General features: G+C 43.6%; 2 protein-coding genes across 5 annotated transcripts in view; one reads left to right on the top strand and one right to left on the bottom strand.

The window, feature by feature from the left end:
* The window catches only part of antxr1d (ANTXR cell adhesion molecule 1d), a 27560-nt gene extending 5839 nt beyond the window's left edge, over positions 1-21721 (bottom strand). The window contains exons 1-15 of one of the 3 annotated variants that reach the window (XM_056394848.1): positions 21602-21721; positions 11055-11126; positions 10881-10952; positions 10405-10486; positions 9804-9834; positions 9647-9720; positions 9227-9295; positions 9057-9137; positions 8859-8919; positions 4730-4828; positions 4368-4437; positions 932-1010; positions 549-644; positions 375-413; positions 103-201 (exon numbers count right to left, since the gene is read on the bottom strand). In XM_056394848.1, the coding sequence (XP_056250823.1) occupies positions 103-201; positions 375-413; positions 549-644; positions 932-1010; positions 4368-4437; positions 4730-4828; positions 8859-8919; positions 9057-9137; positions 9227-9295; positions 9647-9720; positions 9804-9834; positions 10405-10486; positions 10881-10948 (948 nt within the window). In that variant the 5' untranslated portion in view covers positions 10949-10952; positions 11055-11126; positions 21602-21721. Of the gene's footprint in view, positions 1-102; positions 202-374; positions 414-548; positions 645-931; positions 1011-4367; positions 4438-4729; positions 4829-8858; positions 8920-9056; positions 9138-9226; positions 9296-9646; positions 9721-9803; positions 9835-10404; positions 10487-10880; positions 10953-11054; positions 11127-16992; positions 17405-21553 lie in introns of those variants that run through there. The other 2 variants (XM_056394847.1, XM_056394846.1) reach the window with 2 other exon arrangements.
* Positions 11660-22332, top strand: prdm8 (PR domain containing 8). Of its 2 annotated transcripts, XM_056394851.1 has the most exons (5): positions 11660-11807; positions 11938-12121; positions 19890-20109; positions 20457-20685; positions 20816-22332. In XM_056394851.1, the coding sequence occupies exons 3-5, from the start codon at positions 19897-19899 to the stop codon at positions 21895-21897; spliced, it is 1524 nt and encodes a 507-aa protein (XP_056250826.1). In that variant the 5' UTR covers positions 11660-11807; positions 11938-12121; positions 19890-19896; the 3' UTR covers positions 21898-22332. The 2 variants fall into 2 exon arrangements, with proteins under 2 accessions (XP_056250826.1, XP_056250825.1); XM_056394850.1 differs by lacking the exons at positions 11660-11807; positions 11938-12121 and adding an exon at positions 18933-19096.

Below are 22332 nucleotides of genomic sequence, written 5' to 3'. Positions count from 1 at the left end.
TAAAACATAAATTCAAGTGCTGCAAATGTTGAAAGCTGAATGTGTGTGTGTGTTGTGTGTGTGTGTGTGTGTGTGTGTGTGTGTGTATGTGTAGGGGGGTACCTCCATGCGTTTGATGCCACCCACTCCTCTTCCTCCATAGTAAGATGCATCCACCGTGGGCCACCTCTTCTTTGGCATCCCGTCATCATCATCCGAGTCCTGTGAGTGAGACGTCAACTATGATACAGCTCATATTCTTCCAAACATACCACTAATACAACTTTATTAACAGTAAAAAAAATCTGTCATCCTGCCTCAGTCCCTTTATTCTTGTATGGATCTCAGGTTAGAATGAACAGTAACAAAAAAGTCCACGTAGGTAGGTTACTTACTGGTTCTGGAGGTGGAGGTGGTGGAGGTTCTTTGATTACCTGAAGATTGAGAAAAAAAATCTGAATCATGATATACTGCTGAAATACTTCAGTGTAGCCTGGACCCAGACCTCTGATTCATCGCCCTCATCTCAAATGTGTAAACAATTTAAAATGTCTGAAGTGCAGACTTACCACAGTGCAGCAGAGAGGCCAGAACCACCAGAACAGCAGCAGAGCCAGCAGCAGGAACACCACCAGCAACGATATTAGCACGATGGTGCCGTCGAACTGCACACAAACACAGAATGACAGGATTAAGATGGAACTTGAATTTAAAGACGGCAGATGAGAAAAAGGTGAAAATGTCAAGCGGAAGTACTCACAGCCTCCTCTGATGACAGACACAACAGAGGAGACCTCAGAGAGGCAGGAGAGAAGAAGAAGAGGACTGGAGAACCAAGAAAAAATGAGGAGCTTGAAAGAAAAGTTTATTCAAATAAGGCAGCATGCCAAGCGGGAAACATCATCATGTGTGTGTCGTGATAGTGCAGACTATATACGCAGCATGTACTCACACATTCAGTAGTCGTGATGTGAACGGAGCTGGTGATGTAGGAGAGGCCCTCGTTCATGCTCACCTGCAGGTAGATCACCCTGCAAAACACAAACTCATAACTCGTTCTGTTCCTCCGACACAAAAATGCGTGCGCACACACACACACACACACACACACACACACACACACACACACACACACACACACACACACACACACACACACACACCACACACTCGATTGTACATCTGCTTGGGTTCACCACATTCGTGATCTTTTTCCAGCTACTGTAGAAGCTTGCCCGAGGTGTCAAACACATTCCTCCACCTATTCTGTCCATACTTGCTTCCTTATAAGCACACAAACATGCTGACATAGACACAAAGCCAAAGTCTTTACAGAGGTCGGGGAGTTCTCCACCCATAGAAGGAATCTCTTCTGTTTGGATCAGACCCAGACCTCTAATGTGGAAACCACAAACAGCTAAATGACTTGTTCATCTCCGGTATTCGGCGCTGATATCTGCAGGATAGGCTCTCTTGCAAGGACAAGAAATGAGGGAAAATGTTTTGGTTGGGAAGACGACAGGACAGAGCTGCAAGTCCCAGGACTGAGAGGTAGCGAAAAGGGCAGCTGAATATTTAGTCAACAGCTTATTCATAAAGCTCTGAACAAAAACAAGACATGGGCGAAGGTACAAACAGCAGACAGCTGGATTGTAGTTATAGGTCTTGGAACAGAATGGAGAAAGGTTTCTTGTGCTGTTTTGGAGTGGGGGGTGGGGGGGCAGAGACAAGGGTGCCATTGAGCTCTAGGTTTAGATTTGAGGAGGGGGGGGGTGACAAAGGGGAGGTCACTGCAGGGTGGTGTGGGGGTGTGGAGGAAACAGCGAGTGGGGGATGGTAGGAGGAGGGCATTTCCTGTTCTACATCCCCTCAGCGCTGTCCCTCCCTTCTGAAACCTCCCTTCTGTTTTCGCCTCCTCACCCCCTCCTGAATCTTCTCCATACCACTGGAGCTCGTCTCATAACTCATGCTGACACTGACTTCAGAGTAGGAAATTGGCGGTGCAGGTGCCACTCATCTTTTCAACCATTTCTTCCCTCCCTTTTTTGCCCCCATTCTCTCTCCCCAATATGGTCAGCCCTCCTCTCAGGCAGGCAGGGGACACGGTGCTATCAGCTCCTCTCTGACAGAGTGATCTCAGCCCCTATCAATCATCAATCTGCCCACTATATATGTCTTTGCCCTGTGTGTGTGTGTGTGTGGGTGTGTGCGGGGGGGGGGTGGGCTTCATCCGGAAGGTTCCCAGTCAACATGGATTTGTGTGACAGCAGCGTCAATGACTTCATTATATGCGACAAGGCTCGGGTGGAACAGGAGGTGATTGCGGGTCTTTGGGGTTTGGGTGAAGAGGTGACGCTGGGAGCTGGAGACCCTGAGAACTCCTGTATAGACTTTACAACCCCAAAACAGGAAGCATTTCACCTATAATGTGATCTGACATGTAAAGGCTGATTTTAAGGGCTGCAGCTAATGATTACTATTGTCATTATTGATGAAGTTTGATCAATAAAATTGCAGAAAATAGTCAAAAATCGAATGTCTATTAAGAAGCGATCTTTATACTACTGGTATTATCTGTGTGCTTCCTTATGTGTGGGTGGGTTCAGTTTTCTTTCTAGCTTCATGGTTCATCGTACGTCTGTGAATAAAATGTGAATAACTTGTAATTTATTTTACCAGTGGTGTTTTTCTTTCTGCATTATTTAATATGCAAGTGTCTCAGACTGATGCTGTGATAATAGGAGCCTCAAGCTTCATTCTTGACCCTGAAAACAGCAGTTTGAACAATTTCTCAACACAAGGTCCACTTACTTGGTGTTTAATTTTGAGCAACTCTGTGCACGAGGAAGGCCATGAGATGGGATTGAAAGCTCCAGAAAAACAAGCACGTGGACATGGTGGTGAGAGTTTTTTTTTTTTTGTAAAGGTGCCTGTTATCTGTGTTAGGTTCTTTTGATAGTGTGTCTTATTTACTATGCTGTTGTTTTTCTAGTCTTCTTGAAATGTTTTTTACTTGATTAGTGACTTAAAGCAAACACAGGTGCATATGTATAAATATAAACATAGTTGTAAGTAGAGTCAAATATATAATCTGCGTAGGCTTGGCTGTTGAGGGAGATTTTGCTGACAGGACTAAAAATAGCACCAATTTGGCACACAACCATACGCGAAGCATAACTTTGCACCACACCTGTCCAGCCTGCACGGAGACACTCTCGCTTCACTACATGTGTCCACATTTATCTGCACGTCATTGCTCCACAGCCCAAAACTCATCAGCCAGCTGCTGGCCTCCTCTCTGGGCCCTTCAGCCATTCACAGCTGACTTCCTCTTTCGTAGCACTCAGGGAGTTAGGCAGTGCTGACTCTGCTCTAATGGGCTTCTGTTACATGGAGGGATGTCTCCTTCAGGCACCATTGCTATGTGTAATGATGCTCCCTGTTCTGCTCTGCTCTCAGGAGGAGCAGCCCAAACCCGCCACCAAGCCACACTGGCGACAACTATCAGACACAAAGACATACTTAGGACCGGATACTTGATGTATTGATTTGGCTTCTTCTGTCATTATGTCAAACCCTAAACAATTATGTATCAATTATGTGCTACTTTTGTCAAAAGACAAGAATAAAATATACTGTGCTGTGACAGACTCTTAAATCCTCTTGTAGCCACGGTATAAAAACAAAATTCCTTTTGCCCACCTCTGAGCAGTGCTTTTCACTGGCCGACAAGACAAGCTCAAATCACGCTAGAAATCTGAGTGACAGCAACAAGACAGATGATGACTGGGAGGTGTCTGAGGCCGCAGGTCGGAGTGTATAATTATGCTCAGGACTCCAGGCGGCGGGGACGGGAAGGCTGCCGGGCCTCGGTCCTCTCCGAGCTCAGCCCACAGCATCGCTCTGTCTGCCCCGCAAGAAACTTCTGCTCTGAAATCCTCAGGAGCAAAGCTGGGAGCCCTCAGAGGAAACTTTACACTGCCCGGCCGACTCCACTCACACTTCCTCTCTCCCAAAGTGTCAGACTGAGATTGGGATACATCACGCACACAACACAACACACAAACACACACGGTTGTGAAGGTCCTCTCCAGCAGGCTCTCATTAAGACGTGTTCCTGGGCTCTACTCCTGTTGTCCCCTTGTGATTGGTGTCTGGCTTCGTTAGCTGTGACAAACATTGATTGATCACAGACACTCAATGACTTTGGCCCTAATTTGTTCAAGGACAGCAGTCTTCTGTGTCCACACCAAACTTGGCGTACAGCTGGCAAGTATCTAGCTCAGAGTGTTACAGCTGTACAGGGAGAGTTTGGTAACTGTGGTAACGGCTAAGAAATGGTGGAGGGGTGAAAAGGAGGTGAGAGCCAGAAGAGATATCCTGCTTACCTCCCAACCTCCTCTATGACAGGAGCAGGACAGAGCAGGAAGGTATCCTCTATTCCAGCTGGTCTCTCATCTGCAGAGTCAGGGAAAAAAACTAAATCACACTTTATGAAGTAGAAATTGAAACATCTGCAGGGTAGACACAGCGCACATATTCTTCTTAGATGCATAAGCCAAACCACAATCTCATGATCCAGTAAAGTGTATGTATTAATGTATTACAGCAAATTTTCTGTAATAAGAAGCATACAAACAAATACAGTGCTCTCTTCTGATGATCACTTTTTTACCTTTTAGCATAAATGATTCCTATATTCCTGCTAACCTGTGTCCCGTATGGTTTCAGCACTTTGTATAGAACTTACCCAAAGTGTGTGTGTCGTTCAGTTTGAAGCTGCAGAGGACTTGATCGATGTTTCTGGCATGGAGAAAACCATTGCCTCTCACCACCACCTGGAAACTCTCTGAGGCGAAAACAACAAGAGTAATCAGAAATGATGAGCAATATGCACAACAATGATAAGACACATATTTTCAGCCATGCGTGTGAGAGCTGTAAAAAGATAAAAATTGGTCTCCAGTTTTGATTTGAACGAGAAAAAGATTTCTAGTGTGCCATTATGGTGAGCTCTGATATCCATTCCCTTTCTCTGAAGCGGCTCAACTTAAGCAGTAGAAACTTGTTCATGCTTCATTACTGCTTGTTTATATCTGTGTGCTTGTGCGTGTATGTGTGGAAAGGCCATAATATGCTCCAGTGGTGCTAATGCTTAAAAGTGTTGCTATTCACAAACATCTTAGACTGTGCTGTAGCCAGGAGGTGTGTGCGTATGTGTGTGTGAGTGAGTGTGTGTGTCTTTGACCTTTAGTTTCCCCTGGGCATTGTTAAAGCGCACTGACAGAGGCTTGCCAGCATATGCTGGAGTGTCTATGTGGCTGCTACCCAGCATATGTTAGAGAGTGGGAAAAAAACACTTGCTTAAAAACATGCCTGTAGGGCTGACAACCGCGTAGCACTGTCAAAGTAGGTCTGACCTTACCTATGGCACCATGGCATTAGCACGTGTGTGTGTGTGTGTGTGTGTATGCAGAAGTGTATGTGAGGATACATATGTAACATGTGCGCACTGGCTTTGTGTTTTTCCGAGGAATGTGTAAGCGTCTGCATGTCCTCAGTGTGTGCATGCATGAATGTGTGCAGGCATGTGTTTGAACATATATGTGTGTGTGTATTCATGGTCTCTGGCTGAGCACTGAGGTCTCCTCTAGCATTATCTTGGCTAATAGAAGTGAACATTTGCCACACCTTTAACATTTAAAGCTCCAGCGTGAAGATCACTGGATAAAAACATCACGGGGTGTGAGTGTATATGTGGCAGTGTTTCCTTAAAGGTCAGACAAGCTGTTATGAAAAGCCATAAATACAGATACACAAAACAGAGACAGAGTTGAGTGGAGGAAAAAAAATATCACTTTACAGATGTCTGCACATCTCCACATGTTTACAGATGCTGCAAAAATGTTTAACAGTGCAGATTTGCCGTTGGAGAAGATCCAAAATGAAAACCGGTGATGTGCAAGACAGACGGAAATTGAAATTGAGCTCTCAAAAAAACAGGGATCAGACGTATATTTGATATACAGTATATGAAACAGATATTGGATAATACATTTTACTAAACACATTGCACCTCAGTTCACTAAACACATTGTGTGTGTTCCTGCTTATTTACACATGTTCAATGACTTGCAACTTGTCAGTACCGCTCTTGTCATTTTGTCAGCAATTCTATATGTATATACACACACACACACACACACACACACACTCACACACACACACACACACACACACACCCGATCACCCACACATCTCATTACAGACAGCCTGATCATCTAACCACCACCCCTGCCCTAATTTTACTGTAAAACACAAGCACCACAATCAAACCAAAAATTACAACTATATAATATAAATACAATATCAAATAACTTGGGCTTTATCAATTTTCTAGCAAACCGACTCATCTAGTTTACAGCCACAACAACTAGCAACTTAATGAGAGGACTTAACACTAATTATTCTTAATGCTCAGTGCTTTGTCTGCTTTAGCAATCACCCCCCTTTCACACAGTGTTACCATCAAATAGCATGAGCTGCACTGTGATAGGGCGCATGTGCACACATAAAAATACACAACTTAGTGTCCTGCACATGGCAAATATTGCTCTAATTATAAGAGATGTTATTATCCAATTCTTGTAAAAGTGAGAAAATAAAAAAATGGTTACTGGCTTTGCCTTATTATTCATTAATTAAGTAGTGTATTGCATTGCATATTACTTACTTTTACTAAAAGATGTAAAAGTTCAACATTTATCGGAACAGGATCTTATTAATTCAAAAATTAAATGTGAATCGTCTATCATATTTCCAAACCAAAGAACAATGTATTTTCAAATACCAAATTCTACACTTGGATGATTTCCACAGATCTTTTAAATCTTAATAAATCAGTGATGGCTTTTAGCTAAACGTCGCAATGTGAGCATCTTCTAAACACACCCTGACACACTACACACACTGAGGCTTGATGGGCTAAAAGGTCAGTGCTGTCAGACACATGGTGGGCAGGGACTGGTGGTGCCCTGCTGACATGTACAACACATATGCTGCTGCCCTCTCCCCTCTGCTCTCTGCCTGCCTCTGTGGCCACATGTCCATTTATATCCACACCTGAATGTTTGACAAGGATTTCATTTGTATGATTGTCCGTCTGTGTGTGACTATATACACATGTACATGCATGTGAATGTGTGTCCTGTGTGTGCGTGTGTGTGAAAAGAAAATGGGGTACGGCTTGTCCGAACAGCGGCTCTTCAATCACGTTAGTGCGACGGGACAGTGAAGGGCAGGGAGGGGACAGGGAGGAAGGGACAACGGGGAGGAAAGGGTCAGACGTTAATGAAAGCAGCAATCTCTGCTGTCATGTTAGATCTAAGGCCCAACTGTGTGTGTGTGTGTGTGTGTGTGTGTGTGTGTGTGTGTGTGTGTGTGTGAGGTAAATCAGTGCTGTCATGTCTGATAGTGCAGCCCAACGTTCACTGTCCAGTCTGATGGCCTGTTTGCAGGCAGCTCGGTCTGGTCACTTCACATCAGTGTGAGGGACGTGTGTATATGTGCTTGAAGATGTGTGTGTGTGTGTGTGTGTGTGTGTGTGTGTGTGTGTGTGTAAATGTGCGCGTGCTCACTAAAGAACATCTAAACGTCTGTGTTGCTATAGAGCATGTACGTTATGTGACTACACGCAGGCAGAGATGAAGACAGAGAGAGAGACTGTCACAATACCTATGCAATATGTCAGAGTGTATGCATGTATGAGTAAAGAGATGTGGGTAGATGGTTACATTCAAACCCCTGAGGAATCTTGTTCACAGTCCTGCAGTTCAAAATAAAAGCACACACTTGCTAAATGTGTGTTTGTGCTCCACAATCACATTATTTTCCATTACACTGCAAGAATAAGCTTTAAGTAAGGAACAGAAGTGCATCTTATTTCATCACAGAACAATTACAAGCATTCATAAGTACAAGATATATGGATTATTAAGATAAGAGCTGTATATTATTCAGACACACATGATCCAACAAAAGCAAGTAAAGCACATTACCATCTTTGTCCTTCATTAATTAGGCCAGAATCAGGCCTTGGTTAAAGTGGGTCCTTGGTTTCTTAGTTCACTGACCATTAGACTGCTCATCAATCGAATAATTAATTAGGCTGGAGGATATTTGTCCACATGTCGAGTGACACACACTCAGGCTCTGGCAAGAGCCCAGAGACTGTAATTATCACATGGGCACAACTGTGATTCTTTATTATCCCTTCCTCATTGCTGCTCCTCTCCTCTCCTCTCCTCATATCATATCCCATAATGGATGTTAATCTACATGGGCCGTCCTGGTAGGACGGCTCCAAATGCACTCTCTTAAGTGAGCCCTAATAAGGTCATGTCAAAGCTCATCCATCCTGCTGGCTTACACATTACGGCTCTCCCTCACCATCCTTTTTAGCTGTTATTCTGCCTCTTACTTCCTCAAGCTGCCGTCCAGAAGCAGAGGAGCTGGACGTGGGGAGAGGAGGTGAGGTTAAAACAGTCCAAATAACTATTTAGCATATACGATGTGGCAAACTAGGCCAGAGAAGCAGCCATGCTTAAAGATTCATGGCTAATTCCTCTGACCAACATCCGCCCCCCCTTCCTTTTTTTTTTTTTGCACACACGCTGTGCTGAAGCGGCTATGCTAATTTTCCCCCGGCCGTGAATGACAATACGCTCTCTGTCACTCTGCGGTCATAAGCGTCCATGCGATTACTCAACCTCATGTTCTACTCCAGAGGCTTTAGATGACTGTCATCTGACACAATCGCACACCGTGGCTGCCCGGTGTCTCAACAAGGAGGGGAAACCCTTGCTCCTCCCACCTCTTACCTCCTGCACACACACTGGATGGCTCTGCTGCTAGAATCTCAATACAGGACTTCTTGATGATCTGTGGGATCAGAAAGAAGAAGAAGAAAAAAAAAAAACACAGTCAGAAGATAATTCAATAACATAATATGGTTTTGTGGCTCTCTCTGTGTCGGTGATTGTTTCTATGACTATACATGTGGTATGTATGTGTCATACCGAGTCAATGATTCCCCTGAGGGCTTGGAAGCCTCCCCACACAGGAAACACATGTTCCACAGTGTCTGCAATAGTTGCGAGCTAGAAAAACACACAGACACAGAAAGAAAATAATGCATTTGCTTTTTTAGGTATTGGCAACATCTTCAATATCCTCCTGTGGATCCTACCTGGGTCTGGTTGAATTCTTTGACCCCTACACAGTAAACAATGGCTCCCATGGACCTGGCCCTCTGCGCCTACAAGAAGAGAACAATTAAACCAAGATGCAGTGAGCATAAAGACACTCTGGTAGCCTTATGGAGCCAAACATATCTCCCAAAGAACAAATCAGGTTTTCTCAAACCACACAAAGGTGGTTAAATTCACAGCATTGGCTGCTTTGAAAAAGATTTAACAATGTGCACTATAAATATCAACAGGAACTACAGTATTCACAGGATTTAGTTGAGCTTCACTTCTTGTATTCACTGTGGTTACGTGATATTTTGAACTCACAAAAGCAAGTTCTCCTTTTTCATCAAGTGTTCACAATATTTTGTCCACCCCCTCCCCACAAAAAAACCCCTCTACTTGCTAACACATCCTACCTCTTGCTGAGCTGTGACAAACTGCCAATCATTCAGTTCTCCATCAGTCAGAGCGATGATGACGCTGGCCGTACCTGAAGAACAGACAACTTTCATGTTCTATGAAACAATGTGCAAAATGCAGGCTAATGTAATGAGCGTATTAAACAGAGCTTACCATGCTTCTCTTGATGTATCTGGGTATTGGCCTGCAATTGCAAAGATTGTGTTGGTCAAGCTTGTGAACGAGAAGACTGAGGACGGTTTCAGACAATACAAGGACCAGAGCATGAATTAAAACAGGTTGTTTACGTTACAAAGGCAGCCCACAAATCTCACTTTGCTCAGTGTGATTCGGTAAAGTGTTATTTCAAGTATGTTGTATGACTCAAGATTGGTAAGTGCTCTTTCCTATACTTGGCTGGATGAATATACCACTTGCTTGCATGTCAGCAGCGGAAATGTTGCTTAATCTTTAACCACCAAAACATGCTCCTGGTTGAATTAAAAAAATTGAGAAGCAGACCATGCGGATGTGTGGGATCATGCTCAATTTTACTTTAACACTTGTCCAGAAAAGCTCAGCAATTTCAAGTGGTAGCAAGTCATTTATGATCTGAGCCACTCCTCATACTTCATCTAATTCACCCTGGTTCCAGCTGTCAGGTTCAATTAATCCTCAATTGATATGTTCCAGAATAAAATCTTATAGTAAAAACTAAGCCAGTGTGATTTGGGCTGGTTTTGCCAACGTGTTGGGTTTTTAAACCGTGCCTTACCATCTCCAGGCCTAAATTCATAAATGTGTCTCCTCCAGGGATAACCCTTCTCAGAGCTGTTAAGCCTCCAGTAATGGCATCCCTGTGGGGTAAACAAACAGACTGATAAAATACACTGGAAGAAGGCATCTCTCCGGAAAAGAGATAGAGAAATGTTCCCAATACAGTAGATACAAAGACGGAGGAAGGGAGCAGTTTGAGCTGGCAAGTAATTTTGTGGCTCTAGTTGTATCCAAGTGTTACTTCCCAGCCAAAGCTGTCCGAAGTAAACTGAATGCACTGCTTTGTACTGGTAGACAGCCTAAAGCTGGATGAAATTTGTAAGCAATTAAATTTTGAGTTGCATAAATAAAAATCTGGTTTCCCCAGATAGAGAGTACAACACAAGAAAGGATATCCCTGCGTGATACAGGCACACAGAGATCCAAACAAAAGACACAGTGACAGATCAGGTGTTGATCAGGTGTGGCTGTTACCTGTTCTCAGTCAGCTTCATGATGATGTTTCCTCGTGTGGAGAAGACTATGAAGGACATTCTCAGCATGGGGCTACAAACACACAGTTGGATCACATTAACACTGTCAAAAGCAGAAGAACCCCCCCACCCCCGAAAACACAAATGATTCATGAATGACTAATCATGCTTGTACCTGATAAACTTCTCTGCCAACTGCTCCACAAAGGAGTAAATCTCTATCCAGTGATTCTTCACACTCCCAGATCTGAAAAACAAAAACACAACCTTTTAAGGAAGAAATGTGATGTTGCCACAGATGACAATGAGTATCCACAGCCAATATATCATAAAATCAAATGTAGCATTACTAGAAAACAGAACATCACTTTGACAATCGCTCAACTTTGATGACCAGATACCTCCACAACAAGACATTCCCATCAGTTTCTTCTTAGCAGTACACATCAACATATTAGCAATATTACTCAGAATGTTAGCATGCGGATGTTAGCATTTAGCTTTAAGCATTGTTGTTTAAGTAGCCTCAAAACTGCTAGCATGGCTGTTTATGCTAACGTAAATAACCATATGCTCCAGACATGTTTAAACAATGTAAAAATATCCGCTATGATTAATAATTTTGTTTAACGTGATTTTCCGTCATAAAAAGTGAAAAAAAAACTAAAACCGGGGCTAGAACATGGATGTATTATCATTTCTTATATTACATCCATGGGCTGGAAGTACATCTGACACACCTGAAAACGCATATCACATGACCATTCACATACACTGGGCATGCGCTTGCCGGTGTAAACAGGAAGCATATTGTCTACTCTGCAGTTGATTAGTTGCAGAAAATACTACGAAGGAGGAACTGGGAAGGTGGTTGTGGCGTTAAAATTGAGAATTGAACTACACAACAGCTGCTAGCAAAGACAACAAGGTCAGTAATGCTTGTAATTCGTCATCCGTGTTGCATTCACCGCTGGTAGTCATGACTGATTAGACCCAATAAGGGAGTACGGCGGGTGTTAGCTGTAATCTTACACAAGTCTCAATTTCTACCCATCCAGACTTAACGCAACCCGGGACTTCTCAAACTAAAATGGGACCAGCAGCGTTTCCAAAAGGCTCTCCAAAAGTTCAGCCCCTCGAAAAAGTAGTATGGACGCCAGGCGCAAACCAAAACGTAATTGTGTGGATGTAGCCTCGAGGAGTTGAGCTCCAAACTCTGCAACTAGAAGACCTACAAGTAAGGTAAGCGTAGTTATTTGTTTATGTTGGTTGTTAGCTTGTAACAGACAGTGGCTAACACAGTGTTGGTGGCTGTGCTAATGCAAACTTGCTTTGTGCACTGACAAGGTTTTGATTATCATGGTTAGCATTAAAGGGACTTTTGAGCCTCAGTCAGACCCAGACTGACACGAGGAGCCTGTTGTGCACCAAAATCGGTGACTAGAAATCATATCAGAGCGGTTAGCGTAGTTAGCATCTTTCATTCGTTTAAGTTGTTTGCTAGCTTGCAACTGGAAGTGGCTGACACAGTGTCAGTGGCTGGGCTAATGCAAACTCTCATTACTGACCAGGGTTTGGGTTTATTTTGGCCGCCCCCGGGATTGACAGGATTGGTTCTTTAGGTTAGATGAATGAAAGCCTGGCTGTCTGAAGCCATTATTGTGGGACCGTCATTGGTTCACTGCAGTTCCAAGGTGGAAATACGCGGCCATGTCTTTGACTGGTTATTTTTGTCATGATGTGTCTTGTATTATATAAAAAAACACCATATGGACATGTTAACAAGGTTAAAAACTTGATTTTTTATCAGAGGGGTTTTTAATAAAATGATTTAATCCTACCTTTGCTACAAAACAGTATGGCAAAAATAAGGAATAACTGCAACTGTATTGTCTGTGTAACAGGGCCATCACTTTTCACAGTATGTGATTCAAAGGCTGTGTGGGGCTTTGTACAAATTTGTGCAAACTAGATGGAGATATGTTTCAGGAACAACAGTCAGAGTTCATCTCCTACTCATTTGAGGACATTCCTCTGGCCGCTCCGTCACATTCCATTACTTTGGACTGCAACCTGTCAGCGGTGAGAGCTGCTGGTTAGCCTGCTACATGCTGCTTTGGACATGACAGTCTCCTTAATGAAGCCCAGTCCCAGGGGGCTGCTAATGGGGGCTAATTGCTGCTGGGCCAGAGGGCTGAGGTTAGACAGGGACAGATGTAGCAGTCTGCCTCTAGCAGGGACCATGTAGCAGGCAGCTGGCCTGTGTGTCCGTGTCTGTGTGTGTGTGTGTATAGTATCTGATTTTATGTGAGCATGCATGCATGTGTGTGTGACTGTGAAGGGGAACAGATGGTCCCAGTGAGCACAGCCAGTCCAACAACAGGTTGGGGGTCCTCCGAGTGAAAAGGCTGTGACATGAACAACAGAGGGACGCAGGAGTAACACTCAGCAGGGGGTAAATGTGAGTGTGAGTGTGAGTGTGTGTGAGTTTCTATTGAAGGATGCAACATCAAACAGCTTATACACAAAACTCAGCAAAGGGCTGTGTGTGTGTGTGTGTGTGTGTGTGTGTGTGTGTGTGTGTGTGTGTGTGTGTGTGTGTGTGTGTGTGTGTAAGAGGGTCATAAACGGGGTGAAAGTGTGAGCTACTTAGATTCACGATGGCTCTTTTGTGCATCCTATTTAACCAGTCACTACTTGCTTTACTCATCATTTTCCCTGGAATTGAGGGCATGATAAAACCCCTGTGGTAAGAGGAGACTCTAAGGGGAACTTGGACAAAAAAATCCTCATGTCAAGATTCAGTGTTTACTGATACACGTACACAGCAAAAGTATAAAAATAAAAAAAAGGTGTTCTCCTCATCAAACTGAGAGTGAGACAAAGGACCTGACTTTACTGTGAGTATGAATGACATAGCAGGAGTCGACCATATTAGCATTATTAGTCCTTTTCCATGTGCAGAAATTATTAGTTAATGGACTTTTTGTCAATTTTCAAGCAAATATTCCAGATAGCTGCCACTTCCAGTTTCTCAAGAAGATATCAGTGAATATCTTTTGGTTTTTGGACGGTTGTTCAGATAAAACAAGCAAATAGGACTCTGCACATTTTTATTATTTTCTTACATTTTTTGGATTAAAAAAAAAATTTATTTTAAATTAGAAATAAGAATTGATCACTAATAGAAATAATCCCTCTCAACATGATGCAAGTGAATTTAATTGATTTTAAATACTGTGTGCATTATGAAAATTCTCATTCTCAGCAAATGTACAATTAAATTGAAAGTGAGTTCATGTACATTAACTTTATTACTTTGATTAAAAGAAATTAAAAATATAAATCACTACCATCATCCAACAAATCTAGCAATTATTCTTCACCTGTCTACCTGTATTTCCAAAGTTTGCATAATATGAGGGCAGAATCTCTTCTAGCTGCCAATCAGATCAGTGAAAACCACTGTCTGCTCCAAACCCAACCATAAAACACAACGCCTATTATTTTATTTGTGGGCAAACCAGATAGAGAGGAAAAATGCAGCCTGGTATTTGGTGTGGATCAGACGTGGAGCGTAGGAATGTGGGGAGCTGATGGTAGTTTAGATTTTCTAATGTTCGTTCTGTGTCTACTGAGATACTTCCAGTGGAGCGCACACATTCTCTACACAGCATGCTTCATAACCCTCTGGACATCGAGACCACAGCCAAACGTGTTAGTAAGACAAATAGTGAAGACCAGTGGAGACACTTCAAAACATCCCTCATGTATGATTTTGCTCCTTTCTCTACCACTGAAACTTTAGATTAGGTCACTGTGTGGCATTTAAGATCTGCAAAACAGCCAACAAGTCGGTGCCATCTCAGGAGAAAGATCAGCAGCTTCCCGTAGGCCTTGCTGAAGCATGCAGGTCTGGACCATCAAAAATAAACAGAGGCGTACCAGAGGCCTGGCCATGCGTGACGTGCCACGCTCCCCAGGCTCTTCCTAAACTTTCTGAAGCAAAGGGTAAAGACTGAAGAGCGGCTGACAGATGTTGCCGTGGACATCTGAAAGATCATCAAATGTGTCGAAACCAGAGCAAAATGTCACTCAGCGTGTCCACCTCACAGCTCATAGGTAGTGAGCCCGGGGCAACCGAGGACATACAGCAGGCCTTTTTAAACCATTACCTCACCGTATTCCCAAATGTCATACACAGATACCACAGTGTTTAACTGTGTCGCTGCAAAATCACTGCACTCAGTCCTTCTTTTAAAAAAATATATAAATAATATCTATTCTCTTGACATTACAACCTGTTATTCCTTTACAGAAATAGCACAAATTCAACCATGCCTATGTTTTTTTTGGGTGTTATTCCCCCCCTCCCCTCTCTGTCTCTTTCTCTCTTTCTCTTGCTCTGCTCACTTTGCATGTTTCGACATGTTTGATTGTTCTGTGTCCATGGACATAATCTCAACTTGCAGCTTGAGCCAAGATACGACAAAAATGTCAATTATAATGTCTGAGCACACACAAACAGCGGCACAATCTGAGACTGCAGAGATCACACACAGATAATTACTGGCAGAGTCACGTCGCTTGCACAGCCCACAAAGGTGGTGAAAACAAGAGGTCTCAAAAATCTTATTAGCATGAGATTTTAATAAGTCAAGTATGTATGCTGAGGCTGTGAGGTGGCCTAATGTGCATTCCTCTTGGTGCACAAACTGTGCCACATTGTGCCAAAGTCTATTGAGTTTCAGGAGATAAAAAGTGTTACAATGGCATGAAGGAAGGGTTAGTCTGAGAGTTGATGTTCATGTTAGAAACAGGGTCGTGGGCTTTCTGGCAGCATTAGAAGTCTAAACTGTCTTTAGTAATCGCAGGGTCTCTGATCTAAATCACCCTCAGAACCCTTGTTTGTCATTCTTATTCTCTCATTTCTCCTTTGCAGTCAACCGTCGATGGCGTCCTATCAAATAAATACACACATTCCCTTTTAGGATCAGTCGAAGATCAAGGTTAGGCGTAGATTTTTAAAGATATAGTATAAACACTTGTATATACAGTAGAGTTTATAAAATGTACTTCAATAGCGGTTGTAAATTGTTATTGTATGATAAATAAGCTTTAGTTCAGACATTCTGCTGCCTGTTTCTGGAAGGTTCACAGTGGTTGAACTGTGTGTTGCTGGCTAGTGAAAAGGCAAAGCAAGTTACTCTGCAGGAAGAGACACAATATACCAATGGCTTTTTCATAACTTGGCAACCCAAACGTTGTTCTTACACATGGCTTATTACTGGTCTATAAATTATTAATAAATATCTTATTAATCACTAAAAAGGCCGCTAGTTCCAACTTTTAAGCACCTTGTAAAACATGCCTTAGAGAGTGGTACCAATATGCATGCTGTGTTTTTCTGGTGTTTTTTTGTTCCATGACAAGCATCAACCTAATCAAATTCAGTACTGAGAAATCTAATTTGCCGCAGAAAAACAACAGAGCAGAGCATGGAGCCTGCTTCTGGTCTCTACATGACCGGCTCAGGATACGATCGGCCCACAGTGGATGGAGAGAAGAATAGTTGAAAGGAAAGATCACCCGGCCACACAGCACCGCTGTGGGGCAGCTGCTGCAGCTGTGTCCGCAGGCGTCATCAGCCTGAAACTCTATATCCATCCTGCTCGCCCTGCCCACATCCCGTGGGTAAAGCTTCTGCCTCGCCACTGAGAACCGGCCGAAAAGAACTGCATGCACTAATGTCTACAATATTATTCTCATTTCAAATACAATGCTGCATATCTGTGCTCAAAGGCACTCAGACACAAACAATGAGGGGGTAAAAAAAAGGTTTCGGACGCGTAGTTCATTCCATTAAACAAGAAACCGCTATTTTATCTTCAGACTGATTCTGTGATACAAAAAGACATTTCATAAAGACTTGTGCTTCTTGATTTTCAAAGTTAAAACTTGTAGGTTACTTCTTATCTTTAACCGTTATAAAAACAGAGACACAGAGACTGAAACCGACTGATGCGCTCCGCGTTTCCAAACAACTGGGCGGTTGCATGGCAATGCGCAGCGATAAGAAACTAACAAAGCCATAAATAATATCGGACACTCACTTGTCCAGGACAAAATAGAGGTCGAAGGCGCCCTGACAGGACCTCTCCTCCTCCTCCTCCGCCTGTTGCTCTCCCTGCAGCTCCCCTCTCACCGAGACATCGAGAAATAAAATTCCCAGCAAAGCCAAGGCGAGGAACATGCGAGTCTGTGTCCTCGCCATCTTTCCCGGTTACTGTTGACTGCTCCAACACTGTGACAACTAAAGATCTTCACATTTTCTCTAACGTCTGTTTCTGAATCGACTGTTTTGCGTGTGTGGCTTTGTTTCTCGGTGGTCTGTTCTCTTAGGTCGAGCGCATTCAGCTCACAGGACTCTTGTTCAGTTTAAGCCGGGATCCTCAAGTCTTTCTCTTTCAGCTGAGGAAAAAAAAAGAGGCACTGGAGCAGGGCAGGCAGGATGGAGGAGAGGAGCGACACCCGAGGAGAGATACAAAACTCCACTTTTCCACAGGAGGAAAATCCTGCCCCACAAATGATAAAAAGTGTTGAGCAGATAGGCTGCTGTGTGAGGTGGGATTACCCACAATAAAGATGCAGAGCATTTGATGATGATGGGGGGGGGGGGGGGGGGGGGGAATAATCAAGAATGTCTTTTTTGAAAAGTCGGTTTTGTTTTTTGTTCATTTTCTGAAACAATTCAGTTTAACTTCCTAAAAAAAATTCAATTGTTTCATTTCGTGAAACAATTCCTGAAATTTAATGAACCAGGGTTAATTCAATTTAATTTGAAGATGTTTGATGCAGAGCTTCTCAGTATTTTTGCTTTAAAGTTCTTCATAGTATTTAGAATTAAAACCAAACAAACAGGATTCGCGTGGACAAGGATTTAAAGTCATAATAAATCCATCGTTTTGAGCCTTGTTTTCATTAGTCCAATTCGATAATTTTACGTGTCTCTGAATTTATAGACTATTTCCAAAGGTGACATCCACTCAGTCATTTCGCCCCCGAATGAAAAACAGGAACTGCAAAGACATGGTCTATGGGCCTGATGCAATTCTACTCATGACAGGATGAGATACTGAAAAGTTTTCAAAGGGTTCCTGTGATTGTCATTGAAATTCCAGGAAATGTGATCTACCATTAAATAACATAGGCTACTCTTCAGCCTATAGCTCCTGTAATTATACTTAAACCAGACTGCGCCAGAGGTCTCCTCATCCAAGGCTTTTATGTGCTTCTCATTATAGAAAGTTGGCTCGATAACAACCAGGACATTTACCCAATCCAAAGCTTTGATGCAGAATAATCCATTAAATGCTCATTAGACAGAAACATTTAGTTTATGAATAATGCATTTGCCCGGTGGCAGACCCAGACCACCCTGCATCATGTCATGTAATCTGTGGCCAATTTTACTATTTCCCACTGCCCACATGAGCCAGGACCGTTTCAACCGCTCGTGTAAATCGCGTGTAGCTTGATTTATTGTTTCCAGAAACGTGTCTTTGAATCCCACATAGCGTGTATAGACTGAAGTGCAGCCCGGCTATCTGTTGCGCATGAACACACTATAATGTTTTTTATCCGACTTACTGCAGGCTGGCAAAGGCCTCCATGCGTGAGGTCTACTGCCCCAGGTTGTGTTCTTGGTTCCTGGTTTTAGGAAGTTACCTCAAATTGAGCAATTACGCAGAGACTGCATGGGCACATTAGCCCATGTTTAAACCCTGAACATATGACACAGTATCCACATCAGCCGGCTGCATGCTGTATTGTATTGATCACCATCCTAAAGACCCCAAAATGTTCATTAGCGGCCACATTGTCACTGCTCCCTTCATTCTTACGCCCCTCTTCATGTAGAGGACTGTAAATCAGACTAGGGAGAATTTGCCAGGGGACTGGGCTATATTCAAGCGTGTGTGTGAGCGCGCGCGCGTGCGTGGCCGCGCACGTGTTTATATCAATGCGCCACGCTTCAGTGCGCTCTCTGAAGGGGATAAGTGGGAGTGGGAGAGGAGAGGGGCGACAGTACGGAGGAAGATTCAGCCGGATAAGTAACTCGTCACCAAGAAACGCGAGGGCATCATTACCGAGGTCCACTGCACCAGCTGCAACTTGCTGCCACACGGCACAAACATCCCCCTCCATGTCCGGCGGGTGAGTCCACACGCATCACTATGAATGCACTTCTGCTCTCTTTTCTTCACAGGGATGTGCGATGTTTTTTTTTTCTTCTTCACTCACGTGTCGTTATTCTTAATGGCAAAACTGGAATTTTCAGATTGGCACCAGACCATTCTTCCGCGCGGTCACCTGTCCACATTTGTAAATAATAAAACCTTAATGATCCGATACTTTTTATTGACCAGCGAGGTCAGAATCAATAGTCACGTAATCTTCGTGCGTTAATATTGTTCATAAATTGACAGAAACGTATTGAACTCATCTTGCGCGCAGAGGAGGCAGTTGGGCTCCACGGCAGATGGGGAGACAAAAGGAGAAACCGACTGAAAAACAGAGACAAAGGACGTTAGAAATCATTTTGCCTCGACACCGGCTGCGCCTGCTTCACAGTTGGGAAGCGTAATTTTTACAGGAAAAATAAAAAATATATAAAACACTGTTGCACCAATTAGTTTTTTTCAATATTACACACAGGACAATTCAGCGTGGGGTTGGAGCATCTGAATCCATTGGCTAACTGCATGTCACACCACTCTATTTTATTTCATGTAGCGCTTTGTTCTCTATTTTTAGTTTGACTAAAACCAATAATTACAAATGTGCATCAGTTGTTACAATTCTTATAATTTTATTTTAAATCCGTTAAAGATTCATTTAGACCTCGTGATTTAAAATGGTACCTTGAAATAATAATTTTGAACCATTTTAAACCTGCACTGTTACTCAGTTTTTCTTTAACCTTTGTATTTTTTATTTTTTATTACAGTCTGACGATGGATCACACTTTCCTGCCTCGGTCCATCTGGACCGGTGACAGTAAATTCCTCCAGCATCCAGCGGATCTCTACAGCAGTGTCATAGTTACGCGCAGCATCCCTGCAGGCATGTGCTTTGGTCCATGTGTGCTCCAAAACACTTTCTATGACACCATCGCCTTCATAGCGCAGAAGTCCTGCGACAAGAGAGCTAAACCCTATGTGTTCAGGGTGAGTCGTACATTTCTGTGGCCAGTTGTCATGAAACACGGACGTTTCAATATTTCTTTACTTTGGTTAGTTATGATATAGGCTAAGTCATTGTGGGCTAATTTTGACTGAATTTTCACATTTATGTATTTACATTCTTTCTTTTATGTGAACATGGCCTTATGTTGTCAATGGAAACTGCTGCCTTGACTATTATAACAAAGGGACTAACCTGTATAAGTAGCTGAATAATTAAAAGTGCCACCTGCTGACAGAATTCTGCCAGATTAACAATTTATCTTTTGAAATTAAATTAAAAGGTGATCATTTTGAATCTGGAGTAAAATATCAATGGTTCCTGTCAACAGGTGGACCCTGAGGCCATGCGCAATTCTGCGCTGGTGCTGTCCTGGCTGCGGCTCGTACAGGCTGCGCGCAATGGAGAGGAGCAGAACACAGAGGCCTTTCTGAAAGCGGGTCAGCTGTATGTGCGGACCACCCGGGACATCCGACAGGAGGAAGAGCTGCTGGTGTGGTACGACCAGGAGCTGTCTCACCTACTGGGCTTCACAGACATGACCAGAGGATCAAGTGAAGGTGAGGACCATCTAGCATCTTCTAATTATGAGCCCTTATGTTTTTGGTATTTCACTCAAAATACATGATTATCGGCAATCTGTGGATTTATCTGTGCACAGTCACTTCATGTCATTTTTGTCTCTTGTAGAATTCAAATGTGGCAGATGTAACCAGGTCTTCAAGAACGAGTATCCTTTCTTGGCCCACTGCCGGTTCCTGTGCACTCAAGTAAAGAGTGACCCCTGGAGCCGCGAAGTTTACGGGCACAAGCACGTGGAAATGAAGAGGCAACACCGAGTGACAGATTTCCACAACATCGCCAGAGATCTGGAACACAAAAAACCCAGCAGCAACGAGGACGCAGAGATTTCTCCCAAGAGAAGGAAATACGAGGAAACTCTTTATCCCAAAGGCCGGAAAACAGTTCTGTTAGAAAAAACAAACATTTCCAATGATGATAATATTACACAGCTGATTAAAGGTTACGAGCAGACAGCAGGGGACGCATCTTCCTCTGCGGGGAAACTGAAAGCAGATAAGATCGTTAAACCGGATCATTTGGGATGTAAGGATGGTGCTTTTGTCGAAGTGAGGGGAGCCAAAGAGACTTTTACGCACGACAGAGAGAGAACAGGAGAGAGCTCTGGCGTGCACTCCAGTAGCAGCAGCGCATTTTCCCTGGTTCTGTCCAACAGTCAGGGCGAGCAGAAAAGCGCTTTCTGTAAACCGAGTAAAAGAACTTCCCCTGCTGACCCCCAGGCGCATCTCAGCAGCGCTACAACAGCCCCCTCTAGCCGCCTAGAGGAGATGACTGATGCTTTTACCTCCAGGACCGTTATGGGATACAACAACCTGATAGCACCCAGCATCCTGAGCGGTGACTTACAAACGGTGCCCTCCCCGGTTGCGTTAAACAGCGCTTTCCATTACGCACCGGAGCACTGGTCCAGGAACATTGGCGCCCAGTTGCAGACCACGTCCTCTCTCACGATCCTCCCGCCGACTTACACCTCGTTCGGCGTCTCGGTGCAGAACTGGTGCGCCAAATGCAACCTGTCCTTCCGCATGACCTCCGACCTCGTCTTCCACATGCGCTCTCACCACAAGAAGGAGTTCGCGGCGGAGTCCCAGGTGAGGAGGAGGAGGGAGGAGAAACTCACCTGCCCGATCTGCCACGAATACTTCCGAGAGCGGCACCACCTGTCGAGACACATGACTTCTCACAACTGAGACGAGAAGGGACAAACAAAGAACACAAACAAACTCTAGGTCTATTTATTTCCTAAATGATGCTCGTATTTAACATGTTTATACTCCAGATTAGGTGTATAACAGCGAATGTAGGTACATGTAAAGAAAATAGCAAGACGGACAGGCATGGCCACCACAGCCTGTCCACTAGATGACGATAGAGGTTCGCGCGAAGCTGATCTCACTGCAGTTTGTTGTCTGTCCTTTTAGCCCTGTTTGTTAGGTTGATGATTATTTTGTGCCTTATGGAACTCAGGAGGGGGAGAGAGATCTGGAGGACAGCTCACGATTGTCATAAATATCTCGACGCGATTCTCTTATTTATCAGCTTCTCTCTGCTCTGCTTTGTACAGAACATGTGGACTGAGTGTGTTCGCACATTCGTTTTCAAATCTAAAATGATGAAAATCAAAA

Source organism: Seriola aureovittata, chromosome 14 (assembly GCF_021018895.1).
Source record: "Seriola aureovittata isolate HTS-2021-v1 ecotype China chromosome 14, ASM2101889v1, whole genome shotgun sequence".
In the NCBI taxonomy this organism is placed as follows: domain Eukaryota; kingdom Metazoa; phylum Chordata; class Actinopteri; order Carangiformes; family Carangidae; genus Seriola; species Seriola aureovittata.
This window is presented reverse-complemented; position numbering and strand designations above follow the sequence as displayed.

Coding starts and splice junctions, on each gene's coding strand:
- prdm8 (XM_056394850.1), top strand. Junction 20,110..20,456: donor CTAAACCCTATGTGTTCAGG/GTGAGTCGTACA, acceptor TCCTGTCAACAG/GTGGACCCTGAGGCCATGCG. Junction 20,686..20,815: donor GACCAGAGGATCAAGTGAAG/GTGAGGACCATC, acceptor TGTCTCTTGTAG/AATTCAAATGTGGCAGATGT.